The sequence below is a fragment of the Colletotrichum graminicola genome (assembly GCF_000149035.1).
Source record: "Colletotrichum graminicola M1.001 genomic scaffold supercont1.4, whole genome shotgun sequence".
NCBI classification, from domain to species: domain Eukaryota; kingdom Fungi; phylum Ascomycota; class Sordariomycetes; order Glomerellales; family Glomerellaceae; genus Colletotrichum; species Colletotrichum graminicola.
In genome coordinates, this window is record NW_007361008.1 from 363519 (window position 1) to 382485 (window position 18967).

The 18967-nt window shown below is 55.3% G+C and overlaps 7 protein-coding genes across 7 annotated transcripts; 3 read left to right on the plus strand and 4 right to left on the minus strand.

Annotated features, from left to right (window-relative positions):
* Nucleotides 1-19: 19 nt before the first annotated feature.
* Nucleotides 20-766, minus strand: GLRG_01406 (clathrin adaptor complex small chain; the record flags this gene model as incomplete). The annotated part of the gene is made up of 3 exons (XM_008092091.1): nt 20-260; nt 331-571; nt 646-766. The coding sequence occupies 3 exons, from the start codon at nt 764-766 to the stop codon at nt 20-22; spliced, it is 603 nt and encodes a 200-aa protein (XP_008090282.1).
* Nucleotides 767-1251: 485 nt separating this feature from the next.
* On the plus strand, nt 1252-4451 carry GLRG_01407 (MCM2/3/5 family protein; the record flags this gene model as incomplete). Its single annotated transcript, XM_008092092.1, has 3 exons — nt 1252-1636; nt 1690-3818; nt 3870-4451. The coding sequence occupies 3 exons, from the start codon at nt 1252-1254 to the stop codon at nt 4449-4451; spliced, it is 3096 nt and encodes a 1031-aa protein (XP_008090283.1).
* A 501-nt stretch (nt 4452-4952) lies between these two features.
* On the minus strand, nt 4953-6813 carry GLRG_01408 (cystathionine gamma-synthase; the record flags this gene model as incomplete). The annotated part of the gene is made up of 3 exons (XM_008092093.1): nt 4953-5726; nt 5794-6540; nt 6631-6813. 3 exons carry the CDS (start codon nt 6811-6813, stop codon nt 4953-4955), a joined length of 1704 nt encoding a protein of 567 aa, XP_008090284.1.
* A 937-nt stretch (nt 6814-7750) lies between these two features.
* On the minus strand, nt 7751-10217 carry GLRG_01409 (VTC domain-containing protein; the record flags this gene model as incomplete). The annotated part of the gene is made up of 3 exons (XM_008092094.1): nt 7751-8032; nt 8101-9714; nt 9765-10217. 3 exons carry the CDS (start codon nt 10215-10217, stop codon nt 7751-7753), a joined length of 2349 nt encoding a protein of 782 aa, XP_008090285.1.
* Nucleotides 10218-11323: 1106 nt separating this feature from the next.
* GLRG_01410 (arginine N-methyltransferase 2) lies at nt 11324-12714 on the plus strand (the record flags this gene model as incomplete). The annotated part of the gene is made up of 2 exons (XM_008092095.1): nt 11324-12632; nt 12680-12714. The coding sequence occupies 2 exons, from the start codon at nt 11324-11326 to the stop codon at nt 12712-12714; spliced, it is 1344 nt and encodes a 447-aa protein (XP_008090286.1).
* Nucleotides 12715-12886: 172 nt separating this feature from the next.
* On the minus strand, nt 12887-14566 carry GLRG_01411 (hexokinase; the record flags this gene model as incomplete). Its single annotated transcript, XM_008092096.1, has 5 exons — nt 12887-13310; nt 13367-13821; nt 13872-14282; nt 14345-14370; nt 14428-14566. 5 exons carry the CDS (start codon nt 14564-14566, stop codon nt 12887-12889), a joined length of 1455 nt encoding a protein of 484 aa, XP_008090287.1.
* A 2272-nt stretch (nt 14567-16838) lies between these two features.
* Nucleotides 16839-18443, plus strand: GLRG_01412 (ribophorin I; the record flags this gene model as incomplete). Its single annotated transcript, XM_008092097.1, has 3 exons — nt 16839-17197; nt 17258-18109; nt 18164-18443. The coding sequence occupies 3 exons, from the start codon at nt 16839-16841 to the stop codon at nt 18441-18443; spliced, it is 1491 nt and encodes a 496-aa protein (XP_008090288.1).
* Nucleotides 18444-18967: the final 524 nt, after the last annotated feature.

Here is an 18967-nt window from a genome sequence, read left to right on the forward strand (position 1 = left end):
CGACACCATCCGTCGCCGCTCACAGGCCCTGCCGCAGCCAGTCGGCCAGTTTCGACTTGCCCAGCTGGGCCAGGTTGTTGACACCTTGTTCGCTGAGGTCGATGCGACGAAGGTCGACGTCTTGCGCCGGTGCCTTGCTTACTCTTTGGACGATGATGGTGGGGTCGGTCTCCAGGATGATGCCGTCATCGACGATCTCGTCAATGGCGAGAGATACAAGGTCGTAGTTCTCGACGATTGTGCGCTTGTCGACGGATTGCCTGAAGAGCTGTTAGGACATACCGAGCGTGTTACGGAAATAACGGGGATGACGGGGACAGCTTGGCTTACTTGAAGAGCAGATGCAGAGAGTCCCTGAGGGCGAGGATAACATTGTACAGCAGCACCTCGTTCTCGTCGACACCTCCGACAACGTACATCATGACGTCCGACTCCATCTTGTAGAGCACAATCCGGTTGTCGTACAAGATGATATCGCCAGTCTGCTTCGCCGTCTTCTCCAAGAGCCCCTTCTCAAAGGCTTTTTGCGACTTTACATCGGGGTACGGGTTGCCAGAGGAGTTCGAGCTGCCTGTTTTCATGAGGCCCGTCAGTCATGTGCTCCAGAGCTGGGCACCAAAAGGGAGCCGGAGAGTAAGGGCATACCGTTCTGAGTCGCGGAGCCGGCGTGGGGTGCGCTATAGTACTTGGAGAATAACCGCGATCCGTCCTCGATGCTGAGGATCAGGATCGCGTTGACGGAAAACAGGGACATTCCAGGAGCCATCTTGACGGTTGTTCGTGAGGTGTTGCGCCGGATTGCGCTTGCTGGTGGGTTGGCTGATATGTTGTCCACTTTAGTCCACGGTAACCTGGCAGGGAGCTCTATGGCGGGATGCCAATTGACCACCTCAGCAACCCAAAATCGGTGCAAGTCGGTCGGTGGTTTCGCCGATGGCCGGATACACAGGGGTCCACCCCTGTCACCTTAGACCCACATGCACGGGCCATGCTCTTTCCCACCACGCGTAAAGTGGAAAACGCGAAACTCCTTTTCGGGACGCGTTGGAGACCGGGCCAACCGCGTAAAGTGGCTTTCCAAAATTGCATTGCAGCCCACCTTCCGGTTGCTCCCAAGGGGCTCTCCACATATCTCTCCTCCCCCCAGCAACGCAACATATTCTTTCTTGCCGCATTCCGCTGGCCATTGCCCCCTCTTCCAGTCCGATCACAACCGCAAGAAAGCCCAAAAAACGAACGCCCATCAGCAATATGTCTTCACCTTCAAAGAGGTCAACGAGAAGCTCGACGGCTGGTACGCCTCGCCGGTCAACAAGAAACAACCCAGATGCAGCTGCACGCAGCAGCCCTGCGCCTGCAGACGAAGAGGCGCAACGCCCAGCAGAGACCCCTCGTACTAGCCGCCGCTCGCAGCTTGCGTCGAGCCCCCTCTTCTATGAATCTTCGCCAGCGCAGACACCCAGTGGTCGCCGCGATGCGCCCGCCAACGGCGATGTCTCGTCGCCCTTGCGAAACATGAGCAACAGCCAGAGCACCGTCGTTGGCCCTGCTCCCAGCTCACCGTTGCGTCAAGACATTGACACCCAATCCACCGGTGATGGCGACAGAACCCCCCGTGCGAGTGGGTTGGCAAGAGGTAAGTATGGTAAATGCATACTGCAGAGTATCATTACTAACAGAAACCTTTAGAATCGTCACCCATTCGATACGAGGCCAGTTCTAGCCCAGGCCGATCGGTGCGGCCACTGCAATCGGACTTCCGCAGTGAGAGTAGTGGTCTTTTCGTTACTGATCGCTCATCGCGTTCCCGTAGAGGTGATATTAACTCGGAAGGCGTCAGAACCCCCCGTCGCCGCCTTGTGTTGGACCCATCCGGCAGAGTAACTACCGATGCGCCGGGCTCCGATGCCCCTTCATTCAGCAATCCCGACCCAAACACTTCGGAAGCCGACCGCCTTGGCGGAGCGGGTGAGAGCACCATTTGGGGTACTACTGTATCGATCGACGACACTTTCGCCTCTTTCAAGGATTTCTTGAGGCACTTCACCAGGAAATACCAGCTGTACAGAGATGGTTGGTCCGAGGCAGACGTCCAGGCTGCCCCCGATGCCGAGTCTAAACCATACATGGAGGCTCTAGAGAACATGCTTCTTTTGGGCACAACCAGGCTTTACCTCGATATCGCCGATCTGAATACCTACCCACCGACGCGAAAGCTCTGGTACCACATCCAGGCATACCCACAAGAAATCATTCCCATTATGGACCAGTCTGTCCACGATTTGATGGTCGAGCTGGCTAGGAACGAAGGCCAAAGACAACGTGCATCCCAGAGCAGTGCTGGCGATGCTGCCAGACGAAGCAACGCAGCTGCTAGCTCGGACGTTGCTTTCCCTAGCTCCGACCATCCAGGCTCTGATGCCCCGACCCCGCGACCGGCTACCGATGTCCCATCAAAGGAGGATGAGGTTGCTCAGATGATTTACATGGTTAGGCCTTTCGGGTTGGACAAGACAACCAACCTCCGTGATCTGAACCCCTCCGACATGGATAGGCTCATCACTATCAAGGGTCTTGTCATTCGTACTACGCCAGTTATTCCTGACATGAAGGAAGCTTTCTTCCGGTGCAACGTTTGCAACCACTCAGTCAACGTTGGTCTTGACAGAGGCAAGATCCGCGAGCCCACCGAGTGCCCGCGACCTCGCTGTGCCTCCAAGAACTCGATGCAGATCATTCACAATCGTTGCGCATTCGAAGATAAACAGGTGATCAAGCTCCAAGAAACCCCGGACGCTGTCCCTGCTGGTCAAACACCCCACTCGGTCTCGGTCTGCGTGTACAACGAGCTGGTGGACTTCTGCAAGGCTGGTGACAGAGTCCAGCTTACGGGTATCTTCCGCGTCAGCCCTGTGCGCGTGAACCCGCGTCAGAGAACTATCAAAAGCGTGTACAAGACGTACGTAGACGTCTTGCACGTTCAAAAGGTGGACAAGAAGAGGATGGACGTTGACCCTTCCACCCTCGGCATTGAGGGTGAAGAAGACGAGGGTGGCGCCAACAACATCGAGGAGACCAAAAAGATCAGTCCTGAAGAGGAAGAGAAGATCAGAGAGACTGCGGCCAGGCCAGATATTTATGACCTTCTCTCACGCTCCCTCGCTCCCTCGATTTACGAGATGGATGACGTGAAGAAGGGTATTCTTTTGCAACTTTTCGGCGGCACAAACAAGACGTTCTCCAAGGGTGGCAGCCCCAGATACAGAGGAGATATCAACGTCCTGCTCTGCGGTGATCCGTCGACGTCAAAGTCTCAGATCCTCTCTTATGTGCACAAGATTGCCCCCCGTGGTGTATACACCAGCGGTAAGGGCTCTTCCGCCGTCGGTTTGACTGCGTATGTCACGCGAGACCCCGAAACCCGCCAGCTGGTGCTCGAGTCCGGTGCCCTGGTTTTGTCCGACGGCGGTGTTTGCTGCATCGACGAATTCGACAAAATGTCGGAGGCTACCCGCTCTGTTCTTCACGAAGTCATGGAGCAGCAGACGGTGTCTGTTGCGAAAGCGGGCATCATCACTACTCTTAACGCCCGGACGAGTATTCTGGCTTCTGCCAACCCTATCGGCAGTCGTTACAACCCGGATCTCCCCGTACCTCAGAACATTGATCTGCCCCCCACTCTGCTCTCGCGTTTCGATCTGGTCTATCTTATCCTTGACCGCGCTGATGAGAAAAGTGATGCTCGTCTCGCTCGCCATCTCCTCTCTCTGTATCTGGAAGATAAACCGGAGTCTGCTCACACTAAGGAAGACATTCTCGTAAGTAGGCTATGATACAAACCTGTTCGACACTCGCTGACCATTTCGTAGCCTGTCGAGTTCCTCACCAACTACATATCCTTTGCTCGCGCCAACATCCACCCGACCATTGCGCAGGATGCTGCCCAGGAACTGGTTGACCAGTACCTCGAGATGCGCAAGCTTGGTCAGGATGTCCGTGCGGCTGAGAAGCGCATCACAGCTACCACTCGTCAACTTGAGTCCATGATCCGTCTGTCCGAGGCCCACGCCAAGATGCGTTTGTCCACTACCGTCGTTCGCGAGGACGTCAAGGAGGCCGCCCGTCTTATCCGCTCCGCTCTCAAGACTGCCGCCACCGACGCCCAGGGCCGCATCGACATGAGTCTGCTGACAGAAGGTACCAGCGCTGCCGACCGCCGCAAGAAGGAGGAGATCAAGGGGGCCGTGCTTCACCTACTCGATGAGATGACTAGCAACGGTCAGACTGTCAGGTGGAGTGAGGTCGCTAGAAGATTGAGCGAAGGTGCGAGTATGCCTGTGGAACAGAACGACTTCAACGAGTCGATGCGGACCTTGGAGATGGAGGGCCTGATCATGATCAGTGGTGAAGGTGCGAGGAGAAGCGTGAGAAGAGTCACGGCTGTCGTGTAAGAGATGATGCGTATGGATACAGGATAGAGCGGCTATCCGAATGAGCTTACGTGGAATGTGGTGTTTGAAACCTGTAGGGTAAGAAAAGGGTACGTGAGCGTTGGTACTCCATAGTCTATTTCTGCTTTTGATGCTCTACTTCACCAATTCGGGGGGCTATAATGGAATGGATTCCCATTCATGTCCTTGACCGCCTCATGTCGGTGTCCATCCAGTATAAACCCTGGGCGGAGATGGTCTCATCATGCCAAGTCAATGTATAGATTTCATGATACTCGAGAACAAAGATGTACGTGACTGGATACTGGGCTTTTGCTCAGGTCCCTTTCCCTCGCTCACATCAAGATAGGATGGTTGTTGTTGCTGCTCTAAAACGCCCAGACTTTGGCGGTCCTCCGGGAGGTATGGTTCCGCATTCTTGGCACACTTTTAGTTGACTGACTGGTTTACGTTTCTTTCTAGTACCTCAATTCTCCGAAGTCAAAGTTACGCCATCTCTCGTCAAGCGGCCACGCCCAACCCAGCAGCAGCCTCCACCGTCCGCGGACCCTCCGCCAACTTGTCCTTCGTTTCCTGAGCAACGGCCAGAGCGTCATCCAACGTATCCAGCAGGTCCTGCACGTCCTCCAGGCCCGCCGAGATGCGCACCGCCCCCTCCAGGATGCCGTACGACCGATGGTACGCCGCCTCGTCGGGGTCCTTCCCGAACGCGAGCAGGTTGTACGCAAAGCTGAGGGTGCGATGGGCCCCCAGGTGGGGGCCGGGATAGAACGCCAATCGGTCATAGAACGCGCGCGCCGTGGCGACGGACTCGAAGTCGATGCTCAGGAGGCACCCCGCGCCGGGCTCCGGGAGGTCGGGGGTCGGCTTGCGAAGGCGAGCCTCGTAGACCGCGTAGTCCGGGAGGAGGGTCGGGTAGAGAACCTTGGCGATGGGGGACGAGGGGCTCTTGGCGTGCGTGTGGAGGTGGTTGGCCATGGCGGCGGCGTTGCGGTTGAGGACTGCAGTGCGTTGGAGGTAGTCCTCCGAGTTGGCGAGCAGGACCTCCGCGTCATCGATGTAGAGTTCGTTGTGTTGTTCGCGCCAAAGGGAGGCGAGGGCGGAGTAGTGTGGGGAGAGCGGGTTTAGGACGATGCTGCCTCCCAGGACATTTGCGTACCCGGAAAACGACTTCGTGAGGGAAGAGACGAGTATGTCAGACTCCCCCAGGATATCGATGCTGGCAAAAGAGCCGAGGGTGTCGTCAAGAACGAGTATGAACCTGTGCTTCTCGGCCTTCAGGCTGTCAGTTAGTGGGCGAGTCCGAGGAACCTTTGAAATTCGCTGAGAGGTGATCACTTACGAGTTTCTTGAGACGTCCGATATCAATGCTTGCGAGCAAGGGGTTGCTGGGGAACTCGGTGATGATGTAGCTCACATCCCTCCCCGCAGCAGCCTCACCGTCGAGCCAGGTCTCGAAATCGTCCAGACCCTTTGCGTCAACCGGCCCGAAGTGCATGTAACCATGCGGCGAGGACTCTTGGAGGTAGTGCACGGTGCTGTGGAAAGCAACGCCTAGAATCGCAACGGCGCCGGGCCGATACTCGAGCACGGTCCTGTGAGCGGCGAAGATGGCAGCCATCCCAGTAGGGTATAGAAAGACATCTCTTCTCTCAACCTTGACTTTGTCGGGGTAGATGGCGGCTCTATGCAGGAGCCCCGCGATCCTTTCCTTGAGCTTTCCATGCGCCTCGCCTTCGGGGAGATAGTCTGTCGGGGGAGGCGAGTTCGTCGCCTCCACGACGACTTCTTTGAGAGAGTCAATACCCTGCAGCAGCTTCTCCGCCAGACGGATGGAGACCCCGATGCCGGGGTTCTGCCAGACACCGATGATGCCGGGCGTTTTGGACATGGGATACGTGATGAGGTACAGTCTCACGTCGCCGATGTCGACGCACCGGTAGCCCAGGTCTTCGTCGGTCAGGATGTGCTGCTTGCGGTGAGGATGAAGGGCATGGGCGCGCGCTGCGGCGAAGGAGGCGGGAGAGGTGAAGTATAGTGCACCATGGCCTTCAGGGGTCTGGATTTTGGCACAGATGGCCATGAGGGTCTTGAATACATCGTCAGTAATGTTTCGGGCCGTTGCAGAGAAGAGGAGGTATATGCGTAAGAATCAGAGCTGACGAGTAGTATGACTGACCTTGGCAACGGGCCCGAAGGGGCCGAATCTAGGATAAATGTGTACTACGCGGGCTATGGTGGCCGCGTCACCATCACGGAGCTTGATTGCCGTATCCCAGCCCGGCCCATAGGTTGTGATGCCATAGGCCGACTCTGGGGGCACGCAGTGACCCCATTCAGCGGATGGCTTGAGAACTGGCATGGTCGACTTTCACAGCACGAAATGGGTGCAACCGGTGTAAGTGAGAGGCGCACAGCTGCAGCCAAGAACTTCAAGATCGCTATATTCTGGGCTCAAGGTCATCGAGGGGTCAAGCGCCTTAAATAGTGGTCCTGCGTCTCCCCTATGTTTAGTTGGTGCTCGAGAGGCCCCTCACCCTCTCTTTTCTGGCCGTCTGCGGCCACGGGGGATTCTTTCTTAGCCGCTGCTCTCTCAGCCGCTAAAATGCCCTTCTTGGGTAAGTTTCGCATCAGCCCCAACGCCCGTTTCCAGCCTCTAAAGCTTGTCAAGCTTTGCCCCAGGTTCCTTAATCATGGCTTCGGGTCTTGAGGGGTTCTAGAACGACCGAAGCTCACTGCAGCTGTCTGAACGTTAATTTTTACCTAAAGAGGTAAGCATCGTAGCATCCGATTGACAAAATCGGGATTGACGTTGAATACGCTAGCGAAGTGGGGAGGGACTGTGGACTGTTCTTTCTGCAACGTTCTCAACTTGGGATCGAAGTCTATGATGTTTGCAGAATATTATATACACATTTGGCTAGTGGGGGCGTTTTGCAGCTCTCACAGCTGAGGTGTGGCTTGCTTCCATGAGGTGGACACTAGAACGAAGCAGGGTGGGTGTCAGACATCCTCAGATCGATGCTGTTTGTAGCGAGTCACTAAAGATAGGCTGTCAATCTCCATAGTGGAAGGCAGCAGCACTTCGGATCGTCACCCAGCTAGCTGTCTCCCTTTGACTCCATACAAGAAACAACTAGGGAAGACCATGTAGAAGATAATTATTCGGCATCTTTTGATTTCTTATCATAGTTGTCGACACCTTTATGAAATATACATAAATGCTATGAAACAAAAGAAACATTATTTTTCGCCCTTTCCCCGACATGCCATTAACCCAGACCTACAGAATCTTTTCCTCACCAGTACTTGCGCTCCCGGCCCTCAAACGCAAAGTTAAGTACGACGGCTATGAACAGGGAGACGCAGAGAGCACTGGGGCCCCACTTGTCGTAGAATTTGGCGGCCCTCCGCGAGCGGATGGCATTGCTCCTGTACAAGTAGATGATGACGGAGTAGCAGAGCGACATAATGGCAAGCAGAGTGAAGACGCCGGCGACAATGAAGGACGCCGTAGTGGGCTTGGACCCAAAGTTGAGCAGCGTGACGGCAACTGTACCGACATAGATGGAGTACTCAAGCTGTTTTCGTCATGTTAGCGACTCATGTTCAATGATATCCACGAAGAGTAGAAGGGGAATCAACTCACCCAACCAAGGAAGGTTCTTTCAGCTGCAAAGTAAACCTTGGGCTCGATACGGACTGGGACGTAGATCTTCTTTCCCTTGGGGGCCTTGAATCTCTTTGTCTGGATTTGCCCCGAACCAAAAAGCTGCGTCTGCATTTCGCGGCGGGGGATCTCTGAACCGCGAGGATGCGGTACAGCCCACTTGAGTACATTCACGGCACCTTCGCCAAGAGCGCGTGCCTTCTTAGAGGCGAGCGCCGAGTAGTACGTCCAGCCACCGACTCTCCTAGCTTCTTCGAGGGCCTCGTCGGCATCGTATTCCTCGTCCGAGTCGTACAAGAAATCATCGTTGTCGACTGGGGCAATAGCGTCAACGGTCTGGCCTTCAACGTCGAGGCCGTTCCCTCCGTTGCTGGTAGCGCCCTGACCGTTGGACTGCCCGTTTCTGGCTCCGTTGCTGCCGGAAGCCAAGGGGACTTCCTCGTCATCAGAGTCCAACTCGTCATCTTCATCGTCCGATGTTGTAGTCGTCGTGGAAGGGTTCGGTCTGTGGATGCCAAAGTCGTGTGTAACCGGCTTCCGGATATCCACATCCATCTGCGGCATCCAGAATGGAAGCAGGTTGATGCGGTCAGGGAAAAGGCTGGCGACTCCGTGAATGAACTTGGAGAACTTGGGAACAGCCTCGACGAGATGGCTGGAGATGAGCTGACGAACCCACTCAGGGGGTTCTTGGCCGAGCTGAGTCTGGAGCTTGACCTCAAGAACAGCGTACGGGAAGCGAACGATGTCTTCCTGGGGCAGCTGCGAGAATGGGTAGTCAATACCAATGTCCATGCGCCTCCAGTTGTCGCCGGACCTCTTGCGACCGTCCAGGTTGTCCTCGCGGACCATGGTCAACTCGGTGTCTAGCGAGATACGAACTCGAGCATCGGCAGGGAGCTGGAAAGCGGTGCGGTTGTAAAAAGATCGGCACACAGGCTTGTAGCCCTTCTTGAGCACCGAGTACTGCACCTCCTTCGCGAGTCTCTCATCCTCGGCAATCTGCTTTTCGGGCTTCTTGCCCTCCTTACGCGCCTTCTCAAAGAGGGCGGCGGGCAGCAGCTCACCGCGCATGTACGAGTTGACATTCTTCTCCTTGACGGAAAATCGCGCCTTGACCGACTTCTCTCCGGTCCAATCCTCTCGATGGGTCTTGCGCTCAACAAAGATGTTCTCGCTCTGCATCCCACCGTACCATCTCAGACGGATGGCCTCCGCACCTTCAGTCTTTTTGAGGCGGCCCTCGTACAGATCCCATGTCTCTGGGTTATCGTAATAAATGGATGTGATGGCAGAGTCTTGTTGCTCGAACTCTTTGCTTGCATTGAAGACCAGCACAGGTAAGTGCTTCAAGATAATGAGCTTCAACTCGGTCACGTTGTCCGGGTGAACCCAGTACTTTGTCGTGTTGCGGACGAAGCTGCCCTGAGAACCACCAGCAGCGCTGTCACCCTTGACGGGGTTACCCCTCGTCCTGACCAAGTCATACAACTTGGAAAGCTGCACGACAGAAGCATCATAGTTCTCCTTGTAGAATGGTTTCGCCTTAAGTCGGCTGTCAAAGACAGGCTTGAGATGCCAGCCAGTGAGTTTCTGTTTTTCGTCAGCCAATCATCCCACAGGTCTCATAAAAGCTGCCTCACATCATGCTTCTTGATAATCTTGAAAAATCCGGTGTAGTTGAGCTGGACGAATTTGGCAAGATCGTGCACGTCGGCAATGATGTCGCTCAAGTCCTCCTCCAGCAGCATGAACTCTTCCTCGCTGGGCCCATCTTCGCGGGGGCCGCGCTCGTTGAGGCGGTCGACGACACCCTTGACCTCGCGCTCGCTCACGGCAATGCGCCGCGCGATCTCCATGGCCTTGACCTGCTGCTTCGTGTGCACCTTGTCGAGCTCGGCCTCAAGCTTCTTGACGAAGCGGCCCTCGTCCTCCTCCGACCATTCCCGTTTTGTTCCCTTGCCCTTGCCCTTGTCATCGCTAGACACCATGGGTCCAGTGGCTGTCTTGAGGTCGGCCTTGAGGGCATCGTAGTCGATGTAGTACCATTGGTACTCGCGGATGATGCTCGAACGGAGCTGCTCGCCGAACTTCATGACGACGGTGCCAGGGCTAGCGCGCCAGGATTCGCTCCGTGCTGGACTCGGTCGCCAACTTTGTTCCTGTGTCTTTGTATCGTAGACAATTAGCATCAGTGATTGCCTAGCCTGAGTTGCGCCACTGCAGAAACAGAGAGACCGGTCTCGAGGCGACCGAAGTAGGGGGGGGGGTTTGGCAAGATTGAGACAAGTGGTTCCGCCATACAGCGGAGCCATCTTAAGAATTTTCTTGATGGGAAGAGGAAGGTCTCACCCTTATACAACTGGAGCCGTGTAGCCGATGTTTACTACGTAGTTGTTGGATGAAAGTACCTAGGTCGGTGACTGGCACAGTCGGGGTGATGCAGAGGCTGGCACGGGCAAAACAATGCGAGGCGGCCGACAGTTACGAGACAAGCTTCGGCAGGGGGGGGGGGGCGTGGTCTCGGATGGGAGGAGGCACCTTTGCTCTGCAGCGACGCTTCCAGCCAGCACCAAGTCTACGGGTGGAATTACAAGGACCTGCACAAGCTAGGTACCTACTTTACATACCTAAATACCTCCTTTGTCTCTCTAAGATCACTGTGACTACCTTTATATTTTTCCTTCTGTCTTTATTGCCGAGTGTTGCTCCGAGATATTTATCACGGCACACGAACAAAAAAATCCTATGCCATCTCTTGTTTACCCTTCCCATCGCTTGCAAACCTCGAGTCGTCCGGCCCAGTGAAATGTAGCTTAGCCTAGGCCTAGCTCTGGACCAGTCCCGCCAGTACCCAGAAATAACCGCAGGGGCCATTGGCCAATGGTAAGTGGTAAAAGCGCACGTGCAACAGACGTCACAGCGGTCCAGCACATGCAGAAGGCGTGTAGGATGCGGACCTCGAAGTTCCCCCCCCCCCAGTCTGTGATGGCGGGGTCAGTGGGGGGATGCATGCCTGGCCGGAGGCGGCGAGCAAAAGTCTTACACCCGGCCAAGATCTTGAATTCATTGGCACATCCCGGAGCTTGACCCCCGGCAAGCACGCACCGATCCGGATCGAAGCCGTGTCAGACCCGATCCCTCCCTTCCGATCAGAACCCGGCGTTTCGAGAACCTCCGAAATCGAGCCATCGTTGCAATCATGGCGATCGACGACTCGATGCAAGCTCGCATCACTACTGACTGCCCGGACGAGACCCGTGAGATCCTTTTGCACGCATGGAGCCACGACAAGCCAGCCCTCAAGAAGATCCTTGACGAGCCTGGCAAAGCCAACTGCCAGGACCCCACGACCGGCGAGACGCCTCTCCACGCCGCCATCCGTGCCTGCGGCCCCGCTGCCCAAGATGAAGATGACTTGAAGGTCGAGGAGGCCAAGGAGACGGTCCAGGAGCTCTTCCTCTCTGGCGCCATCTGGAACGATGTCGACTCCAACAACGAGACCCCTGGCTGCGTCGCCCAGCGCTTGGGTCAGAGCGAGCTGTACAAGCTATGCGTCGAAGCTGGCGTGCGTGCGGAGCTCCTGTTCGGTCTGCTGGACGGCTATGAGCAGCTGTCGTCAGGCTCCGAGATGGACGAGGACGAAGCGGTCGAAGTCGTCGACGCCGATGCCATAAAGGCCTTCGAGGCCGATCTCGAGGCGATGGGAAACCTACAGGACCCCGAGGAGGCCCCCGAGCTCGTCCAGGTGCCAGAGGCCGCGGCCGACGCCGACGCTGGCGCTGAGGCCAACGAGCAGAAGAAGTTCGTGCCCCCAGTCGTCGAGGACCCGAGCCTCAGCTCGGAAGAATACCTCCGTTCGAACCTGACCTACTCGGACGGCAAGCTCGTCGACGACGGCGGCAACGGCGTCATGATGGCTTGGGAGACGGACATCATGCGCAAGAGCGTCGATGCCGTTCTCCCGGGCCTGCCCGCCGGCAAGCGCATCCTCAATGTCGGCTTCGGCATGGGCATCATCGACACCATGTTCCACGAGACGCGACCCTCGCGGCACCACGTCATTGAAGCCCACCCCGAGGTGCTCGAGCACATCGACAAGCCCGAGTCCAAGTTCGGCATCGCGTGGGAGGCGAGCGGACCCGAGGAAGGCGCATTCAAGATACACCGCGGTAGATGGCAGGACGTTGTGCCTAAGCTGCTCGAGGCCGGCGAGGTCTACGACGCTATTTACTTCGACACCTTCGGCGAGGACTACAGCCAGCTCAAGATGTTCTTCACCGAGTTCATTCCTGGCTTGATGGATTTTGAGGGCCGTTTCAGCTTCTTCAACGGATTAGGGGCAGACCGAAGGATATGCTATGATGTGTACGCCAAGGTAGTAGAGATGCATATGACCGATGCTGGCCTGGACATTGAGTGGAATGAGTTGGACGTGGACATGAAGGGTCTTGAGGAGGCTGGCACAGGCGAATGGGAGGGAGTGAAGCGTCGCTACTGGACTTTGGACAGTGAGTATCTCTTAGGACAATTCTTCACAAGCGCTAACATCACACAGAGTACCGGTTGCCGACCTGCACATTCATGGGCTAGCGCCTTATTAGGGATACTGGTCGTATGAGCTATCTAAATAGGTCTGATAGACATAGACCTTAGAACCCATCCCAATGCAAACTTGGAATCAATACGCCCGGTCTAAGTCTTGTCATCCGCCCGCGTTCCCCCCCGGACACCGTCCTCGCGACTCATAAATCATCTTCAAAAGCTATTTGAAGTTATCAGGGTTAAGAATGCCAGCCAGGTTGCCCTGCTGAACGCGCTTGAGGGTCAGTGCGGCAATCAGTGCGGCACCAACACCGCTACCGTCCTCTGCCGCGAGAATTTCGATGGGGTCCTCATCCTTGCTGTTAGTCTTGGCAGGCCAGTCGAGGATTTCGCGCAGAGCCTGGGCTCCGCGGGCCTTGAAGTGGGGGTACTTGTTAAACACCGAGCCGTCGGCGCCGACGTGGCAGCTCTCGTAGCCCTTCTTCATGCAAATGGCAGCGACTCCACAGGCAGAGAGGCGGGCAGCGCGGGTGCCGATAAGCTCAGCGAGGCGGCGAACCAGTTCCAACTCGGGTCGGGTGGCCTTGATGTTCAGCTTAGAGAGGAACAGGTCGCTCGTCTCCTGCAAGTTCTCAAAGGGGTCGCTATGCAATGTTAGGTTTCAAAAGAGTTCAACTTGGTTCGTGAGAGCGAAACATACTCCTCAACGGCGGACAAGAAGGACGAGTCCAGAGTGTAAGCCTTGCGGAGCTTGGCAATGTCCTGGTTCTCGAAGATGTGCACGGCCTTGTTGTCGTGCAGGTCAACAAGAACCAAACGGAAGATCTCGCCCAAGTAGAGACCGGCAATCATCTTCTCGAACGCCTGCTGACCCGGGCGGGGAGAGTCCTTATCAATGATGATGTCGTAGGGGGTGCGAGGCAAGACCTTGTGTTCGTTATCAAAGGCGCCCCACTCGCAGTTGATGGCCATCGGAGTGTCGGGCGGCAAGTTCATGTGAGCAAGCTTGGGGATGGAACCACAGTTCTCCATATAAGCGGCATTGCAGCCAGTGCCGAAGATGCAGCCGATCTTCATCTTGGTGTCGGTGTAGGCTGAAGCGATCAGGGTTCCAGTAGTATCGTTGATCAAAGCAGTAAGCTTGATAGGAACGTTCTATAGAGTCGTCAGCGCCTAGCTCGTCTCTCCTGCGCCCGGAGGCTTACCCTGGCAGCTAAGGCAGCCTCGAGGAATGGCACAACGTTCTTGCCCTCAACTCCGGCAATGTCGAAACCCTTGGTCCAGCGCTGAAGGATGCCCTCATCGATGTAGTTCTGGGTAGCGGGGTAAGAGAAGGTGAAACCGAGAGGGATTTTCTGAGACTGAGGGTGGTCGGGGTGATGAGTCTCGATGAACTGAGCCAAGCAGTCGGCAATGTACTCCCACAACTCGTCCGCCTGTCCAGTCTTGAGCTCCTCGGGCATGCGGTACTTGGACTGGATGATGTCGAACTCGGATTTGACATCTGTTAAGGTAATCTCACAGACACGGAGGTTGGTGCCACCCATGTCAAGGGCCAGGTAAGTACCAGTTTCGTTGCCATCAGGGAAGGACATGACCCAAGTAGGGTTCATGGGCTATTGATGAGATTAGAATGGTCCTTCATCGGCGGGAAGCCATGGGAATATTCCCAACGTACGATGCTGCCGCCTTCAACGCTGAGGCCTGTGACGTGTTAAATTCTGTTCAGTCCTCCCCATGATGTGCGACTGCAAAGCTCACCCTTCTCCAGCTCCGAGATGAAGTGCTTGCTGATTTGCTTGAGCTTTTCGGTGGGGACAGTGAACTGCTCTTCCAGCTTCTTGACCTCGGCCAACAGGTCCTTGGGCACGTCGGCCATTGAGCCTAAAGGTTCACCCATTGTTAGCGAGCTGAGACAAACCCTGGGAAATGACTGGAGCAGTAATGCTTGCTTTGGCGTGAAGGAACGAAAATGTTGGTGTGGTGGTAAGATTTCTCCCTGGTGTGGGGAGCAATGTCCTTGTCTGTGACAGTCATGGTGACGGCACTCTGAGATAAGGCTTTCTAGGGTAATAAAGCTGCCACTCTCAAAGTGCTAAACTTGCGTGCGAGGTTATCACGGAACAATTGTGTACGGAGAATAGATGCGCAGCTTTCAGGACAACAGGACAAAAAGCGCAAACAATGACAGACAAGCAGTGGGCAATGTAGCGGTCAACACAAAGGGCTGGAGGGCAGACAAGCAGACCAGAACGGTGCTTGCCAGCTTGTTTATAGCGAAAGTTGCGGTGGGAGAAGAAGTAAGCTGGGGATAAGGTGGGGGATTGTCTGATAAGTGAGACAATGTCTTGCAGCTCAACGCCGGATAGTTTGCACTTGCCCATGAGAGCGCCTGAGCGAACCCCTTGGCTTGGGGTAGCTCCGGGGAAGCTGCTCAGCGGGCTAACCTTGTGGCGCATTATGTTGCCCGAGACGATTGGATACGCCATCTGCCTATCAGACTTGTTTGGGCTCGGGTGGTGATGATGGTGTGGGCGGATAAGGGATAAGAGGACGAGGTGTTGAGGACGAGTGGGAGGGTGTGGCGGGGGGTGCCAGCAGCGCGGGCGTGGGTAGGTATAGCTACCATCGTCTCGAACATCGAAGTATCTCGAAGAATGTCTTGACGTCGGACAATAGCCACACGATCCGTAACCCCGCCATACCTAACGCTTCCGGCATTCCGGAGAAAAATTGAAGGGGAAATTGGATCGCGATTGTGTACATACCCTTCCTGCTGGGCGGAACCTTAGGACCGAGACCGACCATTTTGATGGAAACTTTTGGTGGTTGGCGGGGTAAAAGCTTGGTGAGGGGTAGCGATTAGGCTTCTAGGTGACGAGAAAGGAGGTGCAGCGACGAAGCTGACGATGGCGCAATTGGTATACAAAAGTCGTAGATAGGATTGATTGATCGTAGGCGTGGCCAGTGTCGGAAGTGGACAGTCACTGGGCTTGTGTCGAGCGAGGGGGTGACGTTGAGGAAAAGGTGAAGAGGCGTAGATCATCTGACCGAAGGGGAAGAAGGTGAGGTTCAAACTTCAGGTGGACTCAACCCTGTCAGGTTGTCAGGTCCTGCGCCATATTGGAGCTCTGCGCTCCCTCACTCAGCACCACCTGCAGGCCGATGCATTGTAGCTACCTACCTAGGTAAGTATTTGGTTTAATTACCTAGGTACCTACCTAATCCCTTGGTTACGGAGTACCTATTTTGTGGCACCCTTGCCTCCAACCCGAGTCTCCATTTCCCGAAACTGCTGGGCCAGTCCATTCTTGTCTTGGTGCCAGGACCACCAGCTCAGACACATGGGAAACTAGCACTGGTTTTTCTTGCTATCTTTTCCCCAGTCGTCCACCCTCGCCTAGAGGATACCACGAGATTTGCAGCGGCCTTACTGAGCCATGGTTTGAGGTGGATTCCCCCTCTACCCTGGGATTGCCCTGGCATTGGTCGTAAGACAGGCGGCGGAAAACATCTGAAATCAACGTGATTTTGACAATCAGCAGCACATAGCACATAGTGAAATGGACAACTGTGCCAATTGTCTATCTGCCCAAATGTTAATGGGCTGGCCCAAGGTAGGAACTCAGAACGTACTCCCAGGTCTACCTACACAAGGAGACTACCAGGGCATGCCTGGTGTCGGAACCTGGTGTGACGTCTTGTTGAGGGACAAATCGCAGCTAAAAAAAAAAAGAAAAAAAGAAGCTGCTTACCCCACTTAGTCCCCGACTGCCTGCTGAGGCCAAAGACTCCAACAACAAAACGTGGAAGAGGCTCATGTGTGGCTGGAGCTGCCAGGGGTAGCATTCTGAAGCCTCGTTCCTTGGGTACCTACGTACCTAGTAGGTATGTCTTATGTGGGGCCGAAGGCCAGGCCGTTCCTGTGAGCTTGGCACGGATTAACTATACCCCGGTCCGACAGCTCCCAGCTGCAAATGGTCTGTGCACCGCGTCAAGCAACGTATTCCGTAAGCCTTTTTGGCTGGAGGTAGCTGTCTCAGGAGCCAGATCGTCAATTCAGCAATGGAGTGAATGCCCCAATTGCGCCTTAACAACCGCTTTTCTTCGTTCTAGATCCTCATTGCCGGGAGTGTGCTGTCCATGAGCATCTTCCTCAACTCTCCCACATCATGAGAGCCTTCGCCATTGCCGCCGGGCTTCTGACCCTGCTCTCCCCGGTCGTCGCAAGCTCCGACTCGACCGCCGCCGCGGCAGACAAGGTGTCCAAAGTCAACCTGCCCACCAACTTCAAGCCACCCCAGGTCTTCAAGAACGCCAACCTTGTCCACATTATCTCTTTGGAGAAAAACTACGCCAAGGAGACCATCAACGTCTTGATTGAGAACATTGACAAGCAGCCCCAAGATGAATACTATCTACCCTTCACCCCCGCCCAGATGTCCCGCATTGGAGGCTTCGAGGCCAAGGACAGAAAGAATCCAGAAGCTGGTCCTTTTGCTGTCGACGTAGTTGAGATTGATCCCCTGAGGTAGGTGGAAAGCGACGCATGCTCCAGGTATACGCAACGAGAAGACTGACAGGTGAATAGCGAGACTCAGTACTTCAAGATTCAGCTCCCCACGCCCTTGAAGGCAGGTGGTCAGCAGACGCTGACCATCTCTTACTACTTCCTCCGGGCCTACAGCCCCCTTCCTGCCTCGATTGCCCAAGACGAGCAACAGTACCTCACATACGACTTCTCCGTGTACGCGCCATCGGCCTACGTCACCTCGAAGCAGAAGACGGAGGTCAAGGCCCCCTCGTCCAACATCCCCGACTTCACCAAGCTCCCCGGAAGCGGTGACATCAAAGAGTTCCCTCAGAAGCAAGGCGCCAAGCTCGTCTACGGCCTCTTTGATGAGAAGCCCGCTGGTGCAGTCGCCGCTGCCCAGGTGCGGTTCGAGTTCACCAAGCCCGTCACCCATGTCGCCAGACTCGACCGCGACATCGAGGTCAGCCACTGGGGTGGAAACGTGGCTTTCGAAGAGAGATACGAACTCTACCACCGCGGCGCAAACCTTTCCAAGCTCTTCAACCGAGTCAAGTGGGCGCAGGCGCAGTACTACAACCCCAACACGTACGCGCTCAAGGAGATGAAATTCCCGTTGAAGGTCGGAAGTGCCGATCCATACTTTATCGACGTCGTTGGTAACGTCTCTACATCAAGATTCCGCTCCAACAAGCGCGAAGCTCTTTTGGAGATTAAGCCGCGCTACCCTATCTTTGGCGGTTGGAAGTACCCCTTCACCATTGGCTGGAACTCGGATGCGAAGAACTTTGTTCGCACCGTCGATGCTGGCAAGTACGTTGTCAACGTGCCCTTCTTGGAGGGTCCTAAGCAGCCCGAGGGTGTTGAGTACGGACAAGTCAACTGGCAAATCCTTCTGCCGGAGGGAGCAACGTAAGTGGAATCGATACCTCAGAGCCATCACTCACAGCTAACAAGCATGCGCAGGAACGTCAAGTTTTACACCAGCCTTCCCCAGTCTTCGATTACGAACACGACCATTGGCGTACACAAGACGTATCTAGATACCGTTGGCCGCACATCCGTCACCATCAAGGCGATCAACCTTGTCGACGAATTCCGCGACCGGGAGGTGATTGTGTCGTACGAGTACTCGGTTGTCTCCGCCCTGCGGAAGCCTATTGTTATCTTCAGCAGCACGGTCGTCCTGTTCGTTGCTGCGTGGCTCGTTGGAGGAGTGAACCCCAAGATTTCGGGCAAGAACTAGAGCGGGGTGGGGAGGGACCTTTAGACATTGGGATGGCGGCTTTCCTAGCATTGTACATGTAACATCAGACGGACATCTAAAAGCAGAGTGCGGGACAGATGGCTTTAGAGAATCACGATTGGACTGAAATACTGATATTCGTTCGCTGATTGATCACTGCTGACTTGGCGTGTTGTACTTGGTGATGCCAAGGGCACTGACGGGGAGGGCCCGATGTCATTGTTTTGAGCATTTGCGAAGGCGTGGGATTCGGGGAAAGTCCTTGCCATCAGCCCAGCATGCTGCCAGGAGGATGCAGGCTGACGTCGTAGGCTGACCAAAAGTGTGAGGACGGTGGAAAACTGGGGTTTGGATAGACCCGATGGGAAGATCAGATCTCAAGCCCCGTTTTCAAGGGCGATAGCACTAGGAGGTCATCAAGCAGAACAAAGGAGCTACAACCTTGCCCAATTCTATTCATGGCATACATGTGTTCAAGGTTTTCTGTCTTGCTCTGAGAGGGGAATGTTGGCAATGATTGCAAC